The sequence below is a fragment of the Phoenix dactylifera genome, chromosome 4, assembly GCF_009389715.1.
Source record: "Phoenix dactylifera cultivar Barhee BC4 chromosome 4, palm_55x_up_171113_PBpolish2nd_filt_p, whole genome shotgun sequence".
Taxonomy (NCBI): Eukaryota; Viridiplantae; Streptophyta; class Magnoliopsida; order Arecales; family Arecaceae; genus Phoenix; species Phoenix dactylifera.
The window spans coordinates 8,911,590-8,929,575 of record NC_052395.1 but is presented as its reverse complement, the minus strand read 5'-3'; the positions used below and the strand labels follow the sequence as shown (position 1 = coordinate 8,929,575).

Sequence of the window (17,986 nt, the reverse complement as noted above, 5' to 3'; positions counted from 1 at the left end):
GCAATTTACTTCACCCTGTCGGGTACCCAACCAAATCCGAATGGGATAGATTTTACTTGACTCGCAGTGGATCCAAGGTGAATACGAGTAATAGTAAAATTCACCCCAAATCCAACCCAACTATATATATTGTTTTACAAATCTCCTTTCTTAGATAAAAGAATTAAAATTGCATAATAGTAAAAAAAATGATTTTTATACTTTTATTAGTTCCAACCTATTTAACTCTATTCGTCCCACTCCATTCTGAAACTCTATCTGCCCTTCTCTGCCTCATCCGAACCTGAGACAAGTACGAAAACTCTATAGACATGCAAGAAGCCATTCAACTAGGGACAAAATTCGAAAGGAGACGGTGTGGGTGGTGGGGGTGTGAGGGAGTGCATTACGTGGAAAAGGGGTCAAAAAAAGAAAGGTGAGACTTAGTCTGCATTATTCCATCATGGTCTCTCCGGACGGCAAGCGAAGGTGGAATGGTGCTATTCCCAGTCAGACCAAGACATAACTTTTACTTAAAGAAAGAGTTTATTGTGATTTTTCATCCAAGAAGAGATGCCAATAGAGGCCGATTTACTCTTTTTCTTTTTGAACTAACCAAGCTAAATGAGAAATGGCTACAAAATCTTGTATGATTTATTTACCATATTCTTCTAGATCTCCGTACCATAAATATAAGCTTATGTTTTTTTCTGGCTGAGGTACGAAGGACCCATATTCAGTATTCTAGCAGAATTGCTGGCGCCCATACTGATGCAAACTGGCACATCTCGTCCAGTTTCCGATCAACGGTACAACCCTCCTTATGGCCTCTTACGATGGAGTACCCATCAGAAAAACAATCCATAATTGTCAAACGAAAAGGAGTTGTCATCGAGACAATCAATCAAATTGTCCAAACCAAATAAAAATACATAACATTTGCCCGAACGCCATCAAAATGGGCTCATTGGCAGTGCAAAACTGCAAATCCTCAACAAACTCTGATCCTAAAGAAATTTCTACGATTGAGATGCATATTTCTATTAGTCATGCAACTTGGGGCACGTATCCAGTACATCGAATTGATTGGTTTTAAATGGACCACACGCATCTCCATTCACAAGAGTACCTTGGTGGAGCACAAGCAGTAGTAGGCGAAAAGGGCCCGAAGCAACTTAAAAAATAATGAAAGCGCCTCCCTGGTTGCTAGCTGTACACTATCATATTCTGCGAATCCCTTCAAGACACATGAACCAAAAAAAAAAAAAAAAAAAAAAAAATCCAAATATACACTTCACAACAAATCTAAGATAACATTTATTTCTTTTTCCTGAGCAGTCGCTGTACCAAACAAAGAATAAAAATCTCCTTCCCTTCCCTCCCTTCAACGCCTGCTCCATCTCCTTCCTATGATGGCCAACAAGAGTCGCACAGAATCCATCCACCCCGCACCCCAGATGGCCTCCCTGATCTGGCTCCTCCATGGCCTCCTTGCAGTCATTTGCTCGAACCCAAGGCCAGTCCTCGCGATGCCGCCGGTTCCACCCGTCACCTGCGGCGCGACGGGCTGCCTACTCTCCAACGCCTACGGCGCCTGGTCTGACCGGAAGGACTGCTGGGTCCGGACTGTCGCCTACCCGACGACTGAAGACGAACTCCGGTCCGCCGTGGCTCAGGCCAGTCGAAGGAACCATAAGGTCAAGGCAGTAAGCGGATTCTCCCACACCATTCCGAAGCTGGCCTGTCCTCCAACGGAGAATTCGACGCTGATAAGCACGGCCAAGTACAACACGGGGATCGAGGTGGATGTCGAGAAGCTGACGGTCACGGCGGATGCCGGAGTGGGGCTGAGGGATTTGATCGATAAGGTGGAGGCGGCGGGGCTGAGCCTGGTGGCGGCGCCGTACTGGGAGGGGGCGAGCATCGGCGGGGTGGTGAGCACGGGGTCGCACGGGAGCTCGTGGTGGGGGAAGGGCGGGGCGGTGCACGACCACGTGGTGGGGATCAGCCTGGTGGTGCCGGCCGGGAGCTCGGAAGGGTACGCCAAGATCGTCAGGCTGGAGCACGGAGATCCACTGTTTAACGCGGCGAGGGTGTCACTGGGACTACTGGGAGTCATCTCCAAGGTCCGTAGTATATTCTTCCTTCGGATTTTCTTCATTGATGGTAATATTATACCATGCTATGTGCGAGATTCAAGGGTTTAGGCTGATGGTTTACAGCTTGACATGAAGATTTGGCACCCTATCCCAACGCCTCCCATGTTTGGATGGGGCATAAATGAGAGGGATGACTCCTTATGGGATATTCCTCTCCCTTGGAGGATATAGATGAAATAGGCTTATCCTTCCCTTGTGCAAAATTTAAATCGTTAGCAAAAAATTAAATTGTTAGCAAGACTATTATTATTACTATTAGTGTTAGTATTACTATTATCGTTATCACCACCATAGCTAGGCCTCGCACTCCAGCTGGAGTTGGGTATGAAAACAAATGCATTCCTCAGCTATCTCTACTTTTCTGAAATTCAGGAAATTGACAGATCATAGCCTTCCAGTATCACTTTGAATTCTTTGTTTTCTGGTTCCGTCACACCCCCCCTCGCCCCAGTCCTTCTTGAAGCATGAAATCAAAACATTTGGTTTCCTCTCTTCCATGGATTACAATGTCATCAATTATGCTCTCAATTATATAATTAAGTTTGTGTAAGGGCTCGTTTGGTTCGCGGAAAAAAAATAGAAAAAAGTGTGGTCCACGGAAAAGTAATAAGATGCCTCTTGTTTGGTTGGAGTTTTTAAAAGAAAGAGACGGAAAAATTGTATTCACATAAAAATATGATTCTCATATTTCATGAAAAAGTCTTTTTCATGAGAAACATGGAAAATTACTTTTCCATGAGCCAGAAATCACTCAATTTTTATTTTTTTCTCAAAAATACCCTCTAGCATTAAAGAGACATTAAAGATCTAATTTTTATTAAGAGTATAATAAAAATTGTATATAACTTTTTCAGAAAAGTGGATGGTCAACCAAACATAAGCACTCTAAAAATCTGTTACTTTTCCATGATCAACCAAACATGCCAAAAATACTTTTCCAGGCATTCTCTTTCTAAAAATCTGCTTTCCAGAAATCATATTCCTTTAAGAAAAAATGCTTTTCGCGAACCAAACGAGCCCTAAAAGGAAGCACAAGAGGTAAAATTTTTGCGATCTTAGCCTTACCATCTCTCTCATCCTGGATGCTTATTTCTGTCGGCAGTCACTAGTGATGTTTCTCCAAACTATTAGGGAGGGGGCAGTTGCCGTTTACATTACATATACTCCTACTCTCGGGCACAGTAGTGATTACCAAATATCAGGTCCAACCAAATTAGCTCAATGAGCTTCCAAGTCATGCATCATGGATGCCTAAAGAATTCAAAAAGCTCAACGTACTTCAGCGCCTCAGAGGACCTTCAAATCACAACCTCCTCCATAAACAGTGCAGGTCATTAACTTCCGGCTGGAAATTAAAAACAAAAAAAAGTGGAAAAGTTACAAAGTAGAGGTATCGAGCAAAAGGCCTTGATGAAGCCCTGTCAAGGAATGACCTCATCCAGAGGAAACCTTCAACAAAATAGACATCCGAACCGAACAAGCTTTTGTCTTTCATTATATCCTTCTCAAAGCATAATTCGGAGAAAATGAACCATTGCCAAAGTCAAGCATAAGAGTTGATAAAAGGAAATGGATAAGAGCGATCGCAGCACAATCCAACATCCTTAACAAACAAGGTCACATATGACAAAAAGATTCGAGCACCTTGGAAGCATGGGCTGCAGAGAGGAGAGAGTTGTTTGATTCAAATGGAGATGTTTATTAGTGTGTAAAGGTACAAATTTTTTCACACAGCTTCTCTCTTTTTCCTTTTCCCCGTCTTCATTCTGGGCATCAATTCCATTTGCTTCACTACAAAGAACAAGTACAACAACTGGAAATTGATCGCATGAAACTATTTTGAGAGACCGACTTATCTTTTCCTGATTTTCATTTTTCTTTCTCAAAAAAACTTCTATCATATTTGTTGGGTTTTTGAAACTTTACGACCAATTCTGCAAGGTTTTCAATCATAAACTGCAGGTGACACTCTCACTAGAACCTAGATTTAAAAGAAGCGTAAGCTATTCTTACGAAGATGACAGTCTCTTCGAAGATGAATTCCTTGATCTTGCTCAGAAGCATGAGTTTGCAGATATCACCTGGTATCCATCACAGCATAAAGCAGTGTATAGATATGATGATCGAGTTCCCTTCAACAGCTCTGGTGAAGGTGTTAATGACTTCCTTGGGTTTCAGTCAAATCTCATTGTGGTTTCCACTACGGTTAGAGCGACAGGTACCTTTTAAGTTCTAACCCTATCAAATCAAGAATTATCTTTGGCAAATGAATGGCAATCATAACATTTCCTGATGTTGTGCAGAGAAGGCACTAGAGAGTGCAAGGAATGTCAATGGGAAGTGCACCCTGGCTGCTATAGAAGTGGGATTCAAGAAATTAGTGGGCACTGGGTTGAAGAACAATGTAATTTTCACCGGTTACCCAGTTGTGGGTTACCAGGGTAAGATGCAGACTTCAGGTTCCTGCCTATATTCACCATCATCTAACACTGTAAGCTCGTGTGCATGGGATCCAAGAATCAAAGGACTGTTCTTCTACGAGACTACAGCTATCTTTCCTGCTCCAAAATTCAGAAACTTCATTCTTGATGTCAAGAAGCTAAGAGACCTAAAGCCAGAGAATTTCTGTGGTGTAGATATATACAACGGACTTTTAATACGGTTCATTAAGAGTTCAGAAGCATACCTTGGACAATCCGAGGATTCTGTTGTAGTGGATTTCAACTACTATAGAGCTGATGAGCCTTCGATGCCTAGGTTGAATCAGGATATTTGGGAAGAGGTGGAGCAGATGGCGTTCTTCAAGTATGGAGCTAAGCCTCATTGGGCCAAGAACAGGAAGCTTGCTTTTACAGGTGTGCAACAAAAGTACTCTAAAATGAGCAAGTTTCTTTTGGCAAAGAGGCAACTAGATCCTCATGGTATGTTTGACAGTGAGTGGTCAGATGAGATGCTCCTTGGGAAAGAATTGGCCAAAGATGATGGGTGTGCCTTGGAAGGACAGTGCATCTGCTCAGAAGATAGGCATTGCAGTCCAGCAAAAGGGTACTTGTGCAAGCCAGGTCTTGTTTACAACAAAGCTATGGTTTGCAGATATACAGAAACCTTCAGCACAGTGATGCTGACTGATGAGAATTCTCAAAATGTTTTCCGCCATAACTAGATATTGTGACTAATAAAATTTGTGAAAAACAGCCATATTTTCAGGCAAAGGTCAGATCAGTAGATCAAGCCATTTGAACGTGCCATCCATTAGATGTTGCAAATGATAAATAAAAAAAACCATAACAAAGGCATACAGTGTCTAGGCAGATGACTATGTCTAGAACAGAACAGTAGGATTCAGAAAACAGGACACTGTAGATCTAGAACAAACAAGCTATCGTACGCAAAATCTTACAACATAATTCATCATAGAATGTTATCAAGGGCTTTCTGCTGTAATTAAGAAAAGGTTTCGTCATCAGAAAAGGAACGAATGATGAATTAGTAATCTAGGAAACTAGTGTGGACCCCCATCATGAGAATTATGAAGTCAATAAACCAGCACAACACAAGTGGAAGGTACAATTTACATGCAAGACATTACAAAGAACTGAAAATCGCTATCTAGATGCTCTGCATATAGGGGAACACCAGAACTTCCCAACCTCATAATAACTATTGCAAGTAATATACCAGATATAGAAATGTAAAATATAGAGATGCTGAAGCTATGCTACATCTTATGTTTCTCCACCATCAGCTCTGCACTAGGCAAAAGCTACAACTTCACATGTTGCTTGCCTCTCTAGTTTGTAAATTTGATCTCTTCGCTAGTACTTAGATATTGAAGAAGTTTTCCTAATAGTTCCACCCTTCCACTATTGGAGAGTTGTTTTGCTGAAGAGTGGAAGAAGGAAATTTTCTAGGATAAGCATACAAATTTGCAAATTACACACGCCCCTCTGAAACACCCCAAGAAGTAGCACATGCCCCATTACATTCACTTCTTCACAAGATAACCCATTGTCCACCTCTCAAACTCCCTCGCAAAATGGCAAATTCAGACATGTTCTACCACCAATTTGACCACCGATGAGAAATGAGGAGAGGTAGATAAGGAAGGTGAAGTGCGAGAGAAAAAAGTAACATGAAATTCTGACTGGAGTAAAATTTTCCTACAACAAACACTAAAAACAAATTATGATAGGATCCCTCTATGGCATGACTTCATTAATATAAATTACTGAACTTTTTCATCCTTAAGAGTTGTTATCCATGAATCCTAAAAAAAGGTCTCAGAAAATTGGTGGAGAGAATTACCTGAGATGGGATAAGCAAGTACAACATCCGCAGGGATGGATTGTCAAGAAGTTAATGATTCCAAATTAGCAAGAAAAAAATGAAGAAAGCTAAAAGGATAAAATATAATCATGAAATTAACTTACCAAACAAAACTCTAGAAGTACTCCATATATGATGCTGATGTTGCAAATCCATTAAAATGAAAAACATACAGTATTTACGAAAAACGGAAGTAAACAGGCATAAGCAAAAGCTAAACAAGCTAACATATGAAACAGATCATAGATTCCACAGTCCACACATATGGGGACAACAAAAAAAAAAAGGCACCTTCAAAATCTCTGCATATACTTGAGAGGTGGGGCAGATATCTGAAGATATACCATCTGTGTGTATCCATTGAATACTGAGGTTTCAAGTCTTGCTAGACCAAGCCTCCTAAATACACCATACCTTCCATCTTCAATTATTGGTTCAGGTGCACGAGCAGGGTCATATCTAGTTTGATGGGTAAGAGAGGGACCAGCCACTGGTGGGAGTTCCCAGTACACATCCAACACTGACTCCACAAACCTGCTGTTTTGAAAATGTTCTGCATAGGAGATTGCCTTATTGCTGTGGTTAAAATCATCACGCATGTATCCTCTAACACCCCACCATGCTTCACCCTTCCCACAAAGTTCATCAATGTCCAAAGCCTTCTCCCAGAACCTTTTTCTTTTTATCCTTATTCTTGCTTCATCGCTATCTTTGAAGCAGCTATGCCCACCACCTATAATAAAAACACAAATTCACAACGTTAAGTCAAATGAAAACATACTTAAGGTATCTAAAGGAAATAGAAGAGATAAAAAGTCTGAATTATCAACCATTTCCCTACTCAATGCAATGCATTGCAATCACTGCACATAAAACAAATTATTCAAAATGTTAAAGGGTGCGCATAAATAAATAAAATGAGCACTATTCTTTTTCGAAAGACAATTCAAATTACTGAAGGCAAGAGATGTATCTCTCAGTGGCAGTTCTGTGCAGGCATTAGAGGGCTTTGATTTCTGCGCTGGACTTGCAGATGGTCATTGATTTCAGACTACTGGCTCAGAATGGACATGTGAGGACTAGACAGAAAAGTTAGATATGTGGCTCGCCATACAGGTGTAGAGGATGCATAAAACTTACTGATTTTCCATTTATCAATTATACTCACCTGGTTGAACAATGTTTCTCACCCGGACAATTATTTGAGATCATATGCCACCCTAATAGACAAGTAGTTTGCTTGGCAGTGCATCATTAAGATTTGAGCATGGTTGAAGCAACAAGATTTTCATGATAATCTGCATGATCTCATGGTGACTTCCAAAGTGATGATCAACCATTTAATATCTACTACAACAGATTAGATTAAGGAGGGAAGATGATGCAAAAGGATTTTCTTTATTTGGAACAGAAACAAGGAAATGTATATCATCAGCTGAGATACTCATACAAGATAAGAAGACATGAGCGTCCTCTATGCACAGCAGAAAAGGAAAATTCAAGGATTGCAGGAGATAAAGATAACTGGCATGTTGAAAGATCTGATCAAGGAAATGGAATATGATGGCAGAGAATTTCAAGGAACACTCACACAGAAAATCTCTTGGAGACAACAGATAAAGAGAATTTCATAAACAGCATGAAGAAAGAGAGCTGTTGGAGACAACCACCTCAAGTTATCGAGTTAAAAGAAAAGTATAATAACACCTGATGAGGGGCAAAACGAATCGTCCTGCTCACAACAAGGGGACCGCTCAATTTTGGCCAAATGGGCCCCCAGCACCGACCGGGCTGAATATCGGCCCCCACCAAGAGCCAGTCCAAGCCCAGATTTCGCCAAAGGCACCGTTGACCTCGGCCGAATTTCTCCGCTACCGGGGCCCGCAGTAACCCTCAGGACGCCCCAAAAGCCTCTTTGACCTCGGAGCGCCTCCTGTGTTCGCTGACTCGCCCCGGCCAAGCTCGGGGCGCCTCCTATGTTCGCTGACTCGCCCCGGCCAAGCTCGGGGCGCCTCCTGTGTTCGCCGACTCGCCCCGGCCAAGCTCGGAGCACCATCCTTATTCGCCGACTCGCCTCGGCCAAGCTCGGGGCGCCTTCTACAATCGCCGACTCGTCTCGACCAAGCTCGGGGCGCCTTTTACGATCGCCTACTCGCCTCGATCGAGCTCGGGACGCCCTCTCCGACAATACGCCCCGACCTTTGAGCTCGAGGCACTCCGCCGAGCACATCTCGGAACCCGGGATACTAGGCTAGCCTCAACACCCGTCAAGCTGACCTCGTCAAATGCATAATGCCACTTCTCAACGAGCTCGGCCTTGCCAATGACCGCACTCATGTGCGTGCCCACGCCCTCCTACATGGCCGTACAGTGCGAGGCCACCACGCCATGCTTAGCCAGCTGGCCCACGACAATTAAGGACAACGTCATGCTACTCCGGCCATACCCTGCTACGACTGTCAACATCTTACCGTCGCCAAAAACGGACAGCACCGCGCGCCACAAGCAAGCACTGGCTGCACGCCACCCCCACTCATGATGGGAACGGGCCATACCTCCGCCACCTAAGCACCCCTATCAGGACTATAAATAGCCCAATCAGGTAACACCTAAGGGACTTTTGGGCGGGACCAACTGAATACTACCCTAACTTGATCGTCGAAGAGCCCTCACTGGAAACACCGATGAGGCTTTGTGCAGGTATGCCGCCGCGCGGGAGGTGGCTCCCATCCTTTTCTTCCACACTCCGGCAGCTCCCTCGACTCCCCCGATGTAGTCACCCTCGGGCCAGATCTGAACAACATTTGGCGCTAGAAGAAGGGCATGAGTCGTGATCATGAGGCTAAGGGGTCACGAAGCTGCAAACACATCGAGCAGCCGGATACCAACTCCCGGCCACTCCCCTCAAAGTCCACCTCCTGCAGCGCCCGCACCAGCGAATCAGATTCCTCAGGTCCAGCCAGAGCAGTTTTATCTGCTCGTTCAACAAGTCCAAGCTCTTACCGTGGCTGTTCAAAGCCTTCAGCTGGTAGGAGCCTCATCAATCGCCGAGCTCGATAGGAAAGTCGAAGAAGTGGGGCGACAAGTCCAGATGCTCCAGGCTCAAGTTGCGGAACGCCACGAAGAGCGCCATCGTTCGAGGAGCAGATCCCCCCGAAGGTCCGATCAATATGCCCCCCTCCAAGGTTTTGGAAAGTACACTCCCCTTACGTCCTCCCGGACAGAGATCCTCATGAAAATCAAGGGTTGCGGCTATCTCCGACCTCCACCGAAAATGCGACCCTCGAGGTCGCGAAAGCGTTCGGACAAATACTGCCGCTTCCACAAAGACCACGGTCATGACCAACTTCGTAATAAGATTGAAGCGATTGTTTGCCAAGGCCTGCTGAGTCGGTTTGTCTGTGGTCAAGCCGACAGAATGGAGCTCGAGGGACGGAGCCCAGAGCCGCCCAACCGGCCCGACAACAATCGCCCCAGCGCAGGAACCATTGGCACTGCACCTGCCCATCCCGCACGCTAGCGGCTTCCTGACTTCGGGGGGCAAGGATGAGGCCGCACCCCCATCAATCCGGGTCTGACGACCCGAGATGTAAGCTACAACCCCGGAAGGGACTTTAGCCCCTCCAGGTTAGGATTTTTAAATCCCAGAATACATCAATTAATAAAGTTACCCTCTGGAATTTCTCTAAAGCATCTTTGAAACGCCCTGATGGGCTCGACGCATTCCGGTTGCCCCCGCGACATGAGTTATATATTGATAAATTTACAAAGTCGTCCCTCAAGCCCGGCTCGAGACGCCCTGCAGTGCCAACTGAGAGCCAAAGGCCAGTGGAAACTGTGGGAGTCTGTTGTTCGCCAAGGCCAGTGGAAAACTCTAGGTCGGATTAAACCCCCACGATCGCTCGAAGAAAACAAAGAAAAATTTGTCCTTCCACTCATGAATGGAAGTAGATATGCCCCCAAAGAGCTTGCGCCCTCCCCGAGGAAAGAAGTACCACCATCATTTGTCCGCGGAGTTGCCTTTTAATATAAAGCAACTCCGGAAAACACTTATCAAGGTGGACAAACCATGTGCAAGGCAGAGGCCGAGGAAGCCGATTATCATTCTCCACGAGTTCGAGGCGAGCTATGCGGACACAAGACAGTAAGCCATCAGAAACTCGTCCACGAACTCGTGCAGAGGAAACCTCAACCCCGCTCGGAGCATCTCTACGTACACCCTAATCCAACCTTTAGGTGAGTTGGTGACTTGCCCTCTGAGGTCTGGAAGCTCGAGGACGAACTCCAGAGGAACGAAGAACCAGACTCGAACCGAGCCCAAATCCTCATCACTAATGAGTCACTCATGAGCGAGCCGATCCCATACGGACCTAGGCCCGCCTCGAACTCAGCCTCCTCCACATCGGAAGAAGCCTGTGCTCGAGGCGAACCTACGCCAAGCATCAAGGCCCTCGTGGGCGAACTCATTGCCTTAGTCACAGAATTATAAAGAAAGAAGAAGGCAAAGAACTCTCCGAGCAACCGAGAAAGAAATAAAGCGCCTACCCAAAAGCTCGCCGAAGAAGATAAACGGGGAAAAGAAGAATGATCGTCGGGGATCAAAAACAGCACTCGACGCAAAGGTCAATGAGAAGCTCCCAAAATGCCCAAGGAGAAGCTCCAACGCTACAGCAATGGCGGCCAAAAAGAAAGGGGGTAGAGGCGGAAAAGATCAAATGATGACCCTAGGGTCTACGACGGCTCTGATCGGATAGCCCAAGCGATCAGACGAGCTAAATTCCGCCATGTGACAAGCCCCAAAATGACCTCAACAAATCTTTCCGGATCGCGGCACTAAATGCCGATCATTATGGCAAGGTGCTCCAGAGAGCGGAACATTAATGACCGGCCTCTTGCGTTCCATCAGATGAGACGCTTCGGAGAATAAAACATTAATGGCCGGCCTCTCGCATGCCATCAAGCAACCCCTTTGGAAAGGAACACCCACGTGGAACATTAAGAAGCTCCCACGGCGGATCCTACTTTCGGTAACGTGGCAGCCTAAGCTACCTAAGCTTAGCTCTGAAAGCCAGACTCAAAGCCCTCACTGTGAAATGCACCAAGTGTCCCCTAATCAGCGTGCACGTCTTCGCAAGCGCTGGGCCACAACGCAGGACGACCAACAATCCGACTACTTCCTTCGCCCGAGCCACAGAACAACTCGACCTCGAAAGTCGAGGAGCAAATGATGAGGGGCAAAACGGATCGTCCTGCTCACAACAAAGGGACCGCTCAATTTTGGCCAAATGGGCCCCCAGCACCGACCGGACTGAATATCGGCCCCTGCCAAGAGCTAGTCCAAGCCCAGATTCCGCTGAAGGCACAGTTGACCTCGGCCAAATTTTTCAGCTGCCACGGCCGCAGTAACCCTCGGGATGCCCCAAAAGCCTCTTTGACCTCGGGGCGCCTCCTGTATTCGCCGACTCGCCCCGGCCAAGCTCGGGGCGCCTCCTATGTTCATCGACTCGCCCCGGCCAAGCTCGGAGCGCCATCCTTATTCCCCGACTCGCCCCGACCAAGCTCGGGGCACCATCCTTATTCGCCGACTCACCCCGACCAAGCTCGGGGCGGCTTTTACGATCGCCGACTCACCCCGACCAAGCTCGAGGCGCCTTCTACGATCGCCTACTCGCCCCGACTAAGTTCGGGGCACCTTGTTCGCCGACGCGCCCCGATTGAGTTCGGGGCGCCCTCTCCGACAATACAACCCTTGAGCTCGGGGCGCTCCGTCGAGCATACCTCAAAACCCGAGATGCTAGGCTAGCTTCAGCACCCATCAAGCCGACCTCGCCAAATGCATGATGCCACTTCTCAACAAGTTCGGCCTTGTCAATGGCCGCACCCATGTGCATGCCCACACCCTCCTATGTGGCCGTACAGTGCGATGCCACCACGCCACGCTTAGCCTGCTGGCCCACGACAGTCAAGGACGGCATTATGCTACTCCGACCATACCCTGCTACGACTGTCAACACCTTACCGTCGCCAAGAACGGACAGCACCGCGCCACAAGCAAGCTCTGGCTGCACGCCACCCCCACTCATGATGGGAACGGGCCATACCTCCGCCACCTAAGCACCCCTACCGAGACTATAAATAGCCCCGTCAGGTAACACCTAAGAAACTTTTGGGCTGGACCAACTGAATACCACCCTAACTTGATCGTCGGAGGGCCCTCACTGGAAACACCGCCGAGGCTTTGTGCAGGTAAGCCGTCATGTGGAAGGTGGCTCCCGTCCTTTTCTTCCACCCTCCGGCAGCTCCCTCGACTCCCCCGGCGTGGTCACCCTCGGGCCAAATTTGAACCACAACACCTAAAAGTGTTTTTTCTTTGCCTCAAACAAGAAAAGAAAAGAAACAGTGGTCTTCCTTAAATGGTGAAGAAGAGTGCAAAAAATATAATTTATGGAAAATAAAGTTGTCTTTCAGAAACACCAACACTAGACGAACCACAAGGGTGGAGATCTGCTTGTAAGAAACCGCACTTTTCATATGAGAATACCTTTGGTCTTTCACTTTTCATATGAGAATACCCTTGTTTTTTAAAAAAAAACAATCAGTCTCTCTTTGGCAAATCTTAGCAAAATGGAAGTTTAACCAATCAACAAATGCCTTCTTTTTTTCAGAAGATAAACAGGGCAGCATACTAACTATTTTTGTTTCCTGATTTGATTGCTTGATTCACTCAATTCCAATGACAAACCAACTGAGCTATTCTAAACTGCTTGGCATTGAAATTTAGAATTTTAGATTGATAGAATTATTCACTTTAGAATTAGGGGCAGGTGAGAGAGAGGTTCAAATGCAAGTGCGCGAATGTGAATCTTAAAAAAAAATAAAAATAGATACCATGCATCGACATCGAGCCATCCATGCGGAAATGTCACACTTTCATTGGCTAACACACCGTCCATGAGCTCTTCTTTCTGTTTTATCGGAGAAAATTGTCTTCTTCGGTTATTGAACTCTCCTTTCCAAAGCGTAGGCATCAAACAATAATATCTTTTCTCTCTCTCCCTCTTCCCCCCCCCACCCCCCCCCCATCTCTCTCTCTCTCTCTCTCTCTCTCTCTCTCTTCCACCCCCTTTTGATACCAACTCATAGACCTCAAGCCAAATTTGTCAAAGGGCTAAGAACCCCTTCCATGTCTAGATGCTATAGATGTAATAAATATACGTAAAAAAAGCAACAATGAAGCATGTCCAGTAAGTAAATATAATAAGTAATGACAGAAAATATAGTTGGTGGAGCTGTGATAAGATTTGAGAGCATGCAATCATCCATCTTTGGAACTTTTTACCACTAGTTTGCAGGAAAAGAAGGTTACCCATGGCAATGGTTTCACAATCTGTTCATTTATTAATTAAGTGGTTTCTAGGGATAACATAGAAGAGCTTTTTTTTTGTTTTAATAATCAATCCTTTGGGAAAAATTGTTAAGTAAGATTTTCTAGCTAACCATTACCAATTTGAAGGCATGACATTCAGCTTGTCAACTAGGTGCAGCTGTCTGGTATTTCTCTTAAAGTAAAGAAGCATTTAGGCAGCAGGATCAACAGCAATTTTACAAAGACACCCACAAGTACGTACAATACACTAGATAGAAGTTTCTGAGTACCAAGTTTTAAAATTTAGCTGGTGGAACCTTTGCATTTCCTACGTACCACTCCATCTTCCAAAACACAATTATGCTCTTCCTATGTGGAAATCTTTGCAAGATCAATTTCCAATAACAAAATAACTCATCCTAAGTTAAAAGATGCTTTCCCATTCGCAGATTAAAGATCCTAAAATTTGTACCTTCCTTGGTTAGTTGGTTTTAACATGTCACCTATTAATCATACCAGTCACAATGTAAGCTAACTGAAATCAAGAAACACAACAGTGAGTTTGAAGTTTGGATTGCTTCATCCATTGGACTTTGTAAAGTGTCAAGAATTTAAATAAGTGATGCATAGCTGGCTGGAGGCTCGCACCGTGAAAATGCATGAACAAGTATACATGGTACATAAAATCCAAGGAAGAATACAAGTGTGCACCTCTAATATAAGATTGGTCACATATTTGCCTTAGGGAATAATGGTCTCCAGTTCCAGTATCATAGTTATCCTCAAATATAAGATGCCGGAATCCAGCTTTCAGTGCCTGCTTTAATCTGTTTCAGCAAGCACAAAATCAGAGCCACAGCTTATGGGAATATATGCTAGAGCAATAAATGAAGATAAACAAAGCCAATTCAACTTCTTGACTCATGCTCTTGCAGAGATAACTAACATGTACAATGAGGGGATGGACTATGCTTTTCTTGACAAGAAAAAGTATCTATTCCTCTCAAGTCCAAAATCAATAATCGGGCATTTAACTCGCAGATTCAATGGCCTCTAAGCTATGCATCATACGGATACAAAAATGCAAGTTTTTCATTGTGTTAGTGTGCTAACATACATGATAAAATATTTAAATTGCAAATTCATCTTATTAATCATAACACACATGTTAAAAACATATATAGATTGATAATCAATAGATTTTAATGCTTGGATCATAGAAAAACATGGTCTCACATCATTTTAACCATTTATTTTATACCCATTTGATGATTGGGTTATAGACTATCAAAACAAAACATGTGATTTTTGGTTTTTGAGCATTTTTAATGGTAATGATCATGATCAATGATATAAATTTCTGATTTGAATACTCAATGATTGATTTTGGAGTTAAGAGGAGCCGATACCCTCTTCTCTCAAGAAAACCAAAATCCATTTCTTTGTATTTGCAAGTCTAGATGATTACAAAAAATTAAACATCACCTAGAAATGGAAAAGTTCAGAGCACCATTATGGGGAAAAAGAAAAATTTCAGTAACACCTGGGTTGACCATACTAGATAATTTTTTTATAACATATGGAATGCTTATGTGGTTTGGACTGAAAAGGACCAAATACCGGGCATGGATATACCTCTTCAGCTCATTCTGGTGATCATCAAAGAATACGAGCACCCGGCTGAGATCTGAAATCCCATGCTTCTTCATAACACTTGCCCAGTTGACACTTCCAAAATCCAAAAAATCCTTGCCAGTAAAGTAAGTACAGTTCTCATCAACATAGGCTGGCCCCTTCTTCAGATACTTCTCCGGGTGTCGAGGAGAAAGCGATATAATCCATGTCTCCGGCATTGCTTGTCGAAGGACCCATGTAGAATGCCCCTTGAATGCACCGCTCTCAATCATCAGATCTGGCTTAAGCCAGCGGGCCATGAACCAGAGTCCAAAGCTATGGTCAAAGCCCATACCATACTTGTTGTTCTTGATTGGACGGGTCTCATAGATCGGCACAAACTCTTCCAAGCCTTTGAGTAGATCCTTTGTTGTCCACTCTACAGTTGTGCCATGTTTCGATCTGCCTTTTGCCAAGAAGAAGAATTAAGAAACAATAGAGAGGCAGAGAAATTCTAGCAATCAGATGATGGGTCCCGAAAGGAAAAATATTGCAATCTTGAACCTACTCTTATTATTTAAAATAAAATTTTCAACCCATTCTTCTAGTTCACCCAGTCGAGCAAATTAAAGAAGTTCGCATATTGATTGCAGGAGACCGGCGGTGAAGCCTTAAGGAGCAAGATCGAGAAGAACACGACCCAAACAAGAAATGTATAGAAAAAGTTGAGATAGAATGCTAAAATTTCCATAACTAAAAATCGTGTGACCTACCAAAGAATCATGATAGAAGAGGCAAATTAGATGAGAACCATATTGGTTCGAACAAAGGAGAAAACTCTTCGGAAGATTCCTTAAATTTTCCACGAGTCCCATTATTATCACATCTAAACCACCAAAATAGACAAGAAAAATCTGGAACCTGAGAAGGGACAAGCAAAACTCAGATGCTAGAAATCCAAAAAGGCAACAAGAGATTCTTCCAACAAGTAAACACAGAATCGAATCCCATCATAAAGTCAAATCTTAGAAACCCTAAATTATTTACTGAAAAAAAAAAGAAATCAATCCTTTTTCCCAAGATCAGTTAAAGAAGCGACAAATCGAGCAAATAAACCTCAAGAAACCCTACATTTCCGCAGATCGGAAGACGGAGAGGATAGAATTAAAGAGCTTACACCAGGGAACGCCGAGGGAGCCGAAATCGGAGGCGAGGCCCTCGAGGTTGGCCCCAAAGAGGGCGTTGCGAGCGATGGAATCGTAGGCGGAGACACATATCACCGGGCGCGAGCGGGAGAAGAGGAAGCAGGCGACAAGGAGGAGGAGGAGGAGGAGGAGAGCGAGGGACACGGCGAGGCAGTGGGAAACGGAGCCAAGGCGGGCGTGCTTGGAGATCCGGGCGGCGAACGAGGCGTGCTTACGGGTCTTGGACTCATCGTCTCCATCCTCCTCCTCCGGGCACGGCGGAGACCGCCGAGCCGAGAGCACGCTCTCCTGCATCTCCTCCGCCTTCTAGCGCTGCTGTGAGAGAGAGCTCGATCTCCCGGCTATTCTCCTCTCTTCTTCTAGGGCTTTGATTATTTTTTTCCCCCTTTCCAACCGCTCTGTTTAGTTTGTGGAGTTAGAGAGACCGAGGGAGTGAGAGAGGGAGGCGCGGATGCTGCGGAGCGAAAGGTTCCTTCGGTTTTAATGCTGACGAGATCGGTTTCTTGGCAGGAGTGGCGAATGGGAACGGAATAGTTGGGCTTGTGGGCCCTGCTGGGTTGGGCTAGCATCTTCGGACACGACTTGTCTTAAGACAAATTTTAGGCTCAAGAGGTTTCATCACAGGCGACAGGGGTTGGAACCTCCGAGCGAAGGGTTTCACTGAGTTTAGCAGGGTTGCAGGTAGCCTGAAAGGGTATATCCTATGCGAGGCAGATATTCGGAACCGAGCGGATGTACCTCGAGGGTGATTCATCGGTGGTGATTGATTGGATTCAGGGAGTGGATCGGTTTGGGGATGACCACCCCCTCATCCGAGAGTCCCGCAGGATGGCTCAGATGATGGCTGACTTTCAGGCGGTACATATGTTTAGGAAGGCGAACCGGACAGCAGACTGGGTCGCCTCTTTTGTCGCCCGGCACTCCGATGGTTTTCTTTGGACGTCTCCACAGTTGTACTTTTTACTTTCCTGTGATTTGGAGGGCTGTACTCATATTCGAGCTATATGAGATGAGTAGCCATTTTTTCCAAAAAAAAGAAGAAGAAGAAGAAGAAGGCGGCTAGGGTTTCACTGAGTTTAGCCACTGACACCTTGTAACTACACTCCAAATGAGATTTTTTAAAAAATATATTCTTTCTAATAAATAGCATCTTTCTTCAGCCTGAATGCCTGTGTAGGAAGGTCTCTCTTTTGAGCCTACTGATGGCTAATTTTGTCGTCTGAAAAACTATCTTGCAGAAACTTAGACAATATCAATAAAGACTCAAATTTCATTAATTTAAAAAATAATGCTTACGAAAAATATAGACAGTATCTAGGGGTTCCCATCACCGGTCG

At 44.8% G+C, this 17,986-nt stretch overlaps 2 protein-coding genes across 3 annotated transcripts; one reads left to right on the top strand and one right to left on the bottom strand.

The window, feature by feature from the left end:
* Positions 1-1,024: 1,024 nt before the first annotated feature.
* LOC103706838 (L-gulonolactone oxidase 3-like) lies at positions 1,025-6,450 on the top strand. The gene is made up of 3 exons (XM_008791084.4): positions 1,025-2,105; positions 4,101-4,356; positions 4,442-6,450. Exons 1-3 carry the CDS (start codon positions 1,389-1,391, stop codon positions 5,299-5,301), a joined length of 1,833 nt encoding a protein of 610 aa, XP_008789306.2. The 5' UTR covers positions 1,025-1,388; the 3' UTR covers positions 5,302-6,450.
* A 109-nt stretch (positions 6,451-6,559) lies between these two features.
* LOC103706836 lies at positions 6,560-17,110 on the bottom strand. 2 transcript variants are annotated; one of them, XM_008791082.4, is made up of 4 exons: positions 16,622-17,110; positions 15,466-15,910; positions 14,542-14,657; positions 6,560-7,197 (listed from the first exon to the last, which is right to left on the bottom strand). In XM_008791082.4, exons 1-4 carry the CDS (start codon positions 16,941-16,943, stop codon positions 6,758-6,760), a joined length of 1,323 nt encoding a protein of 440 aa, XP_008789304.2. In that variant the 5' UTR covers positions 16,944-17,110; the 3' UTR covers positions 6,560-6,757. The 2 variants fall into 2 exon arrangements, with proteins under 2 accessions (XP_008789304.2, XP_008789305.2); XM_008791083.4 differs by having other exon boundaries at positions 15,466-15,906.
* Positions 17,111-17,986: the final 876 nt, after the last annotated feature.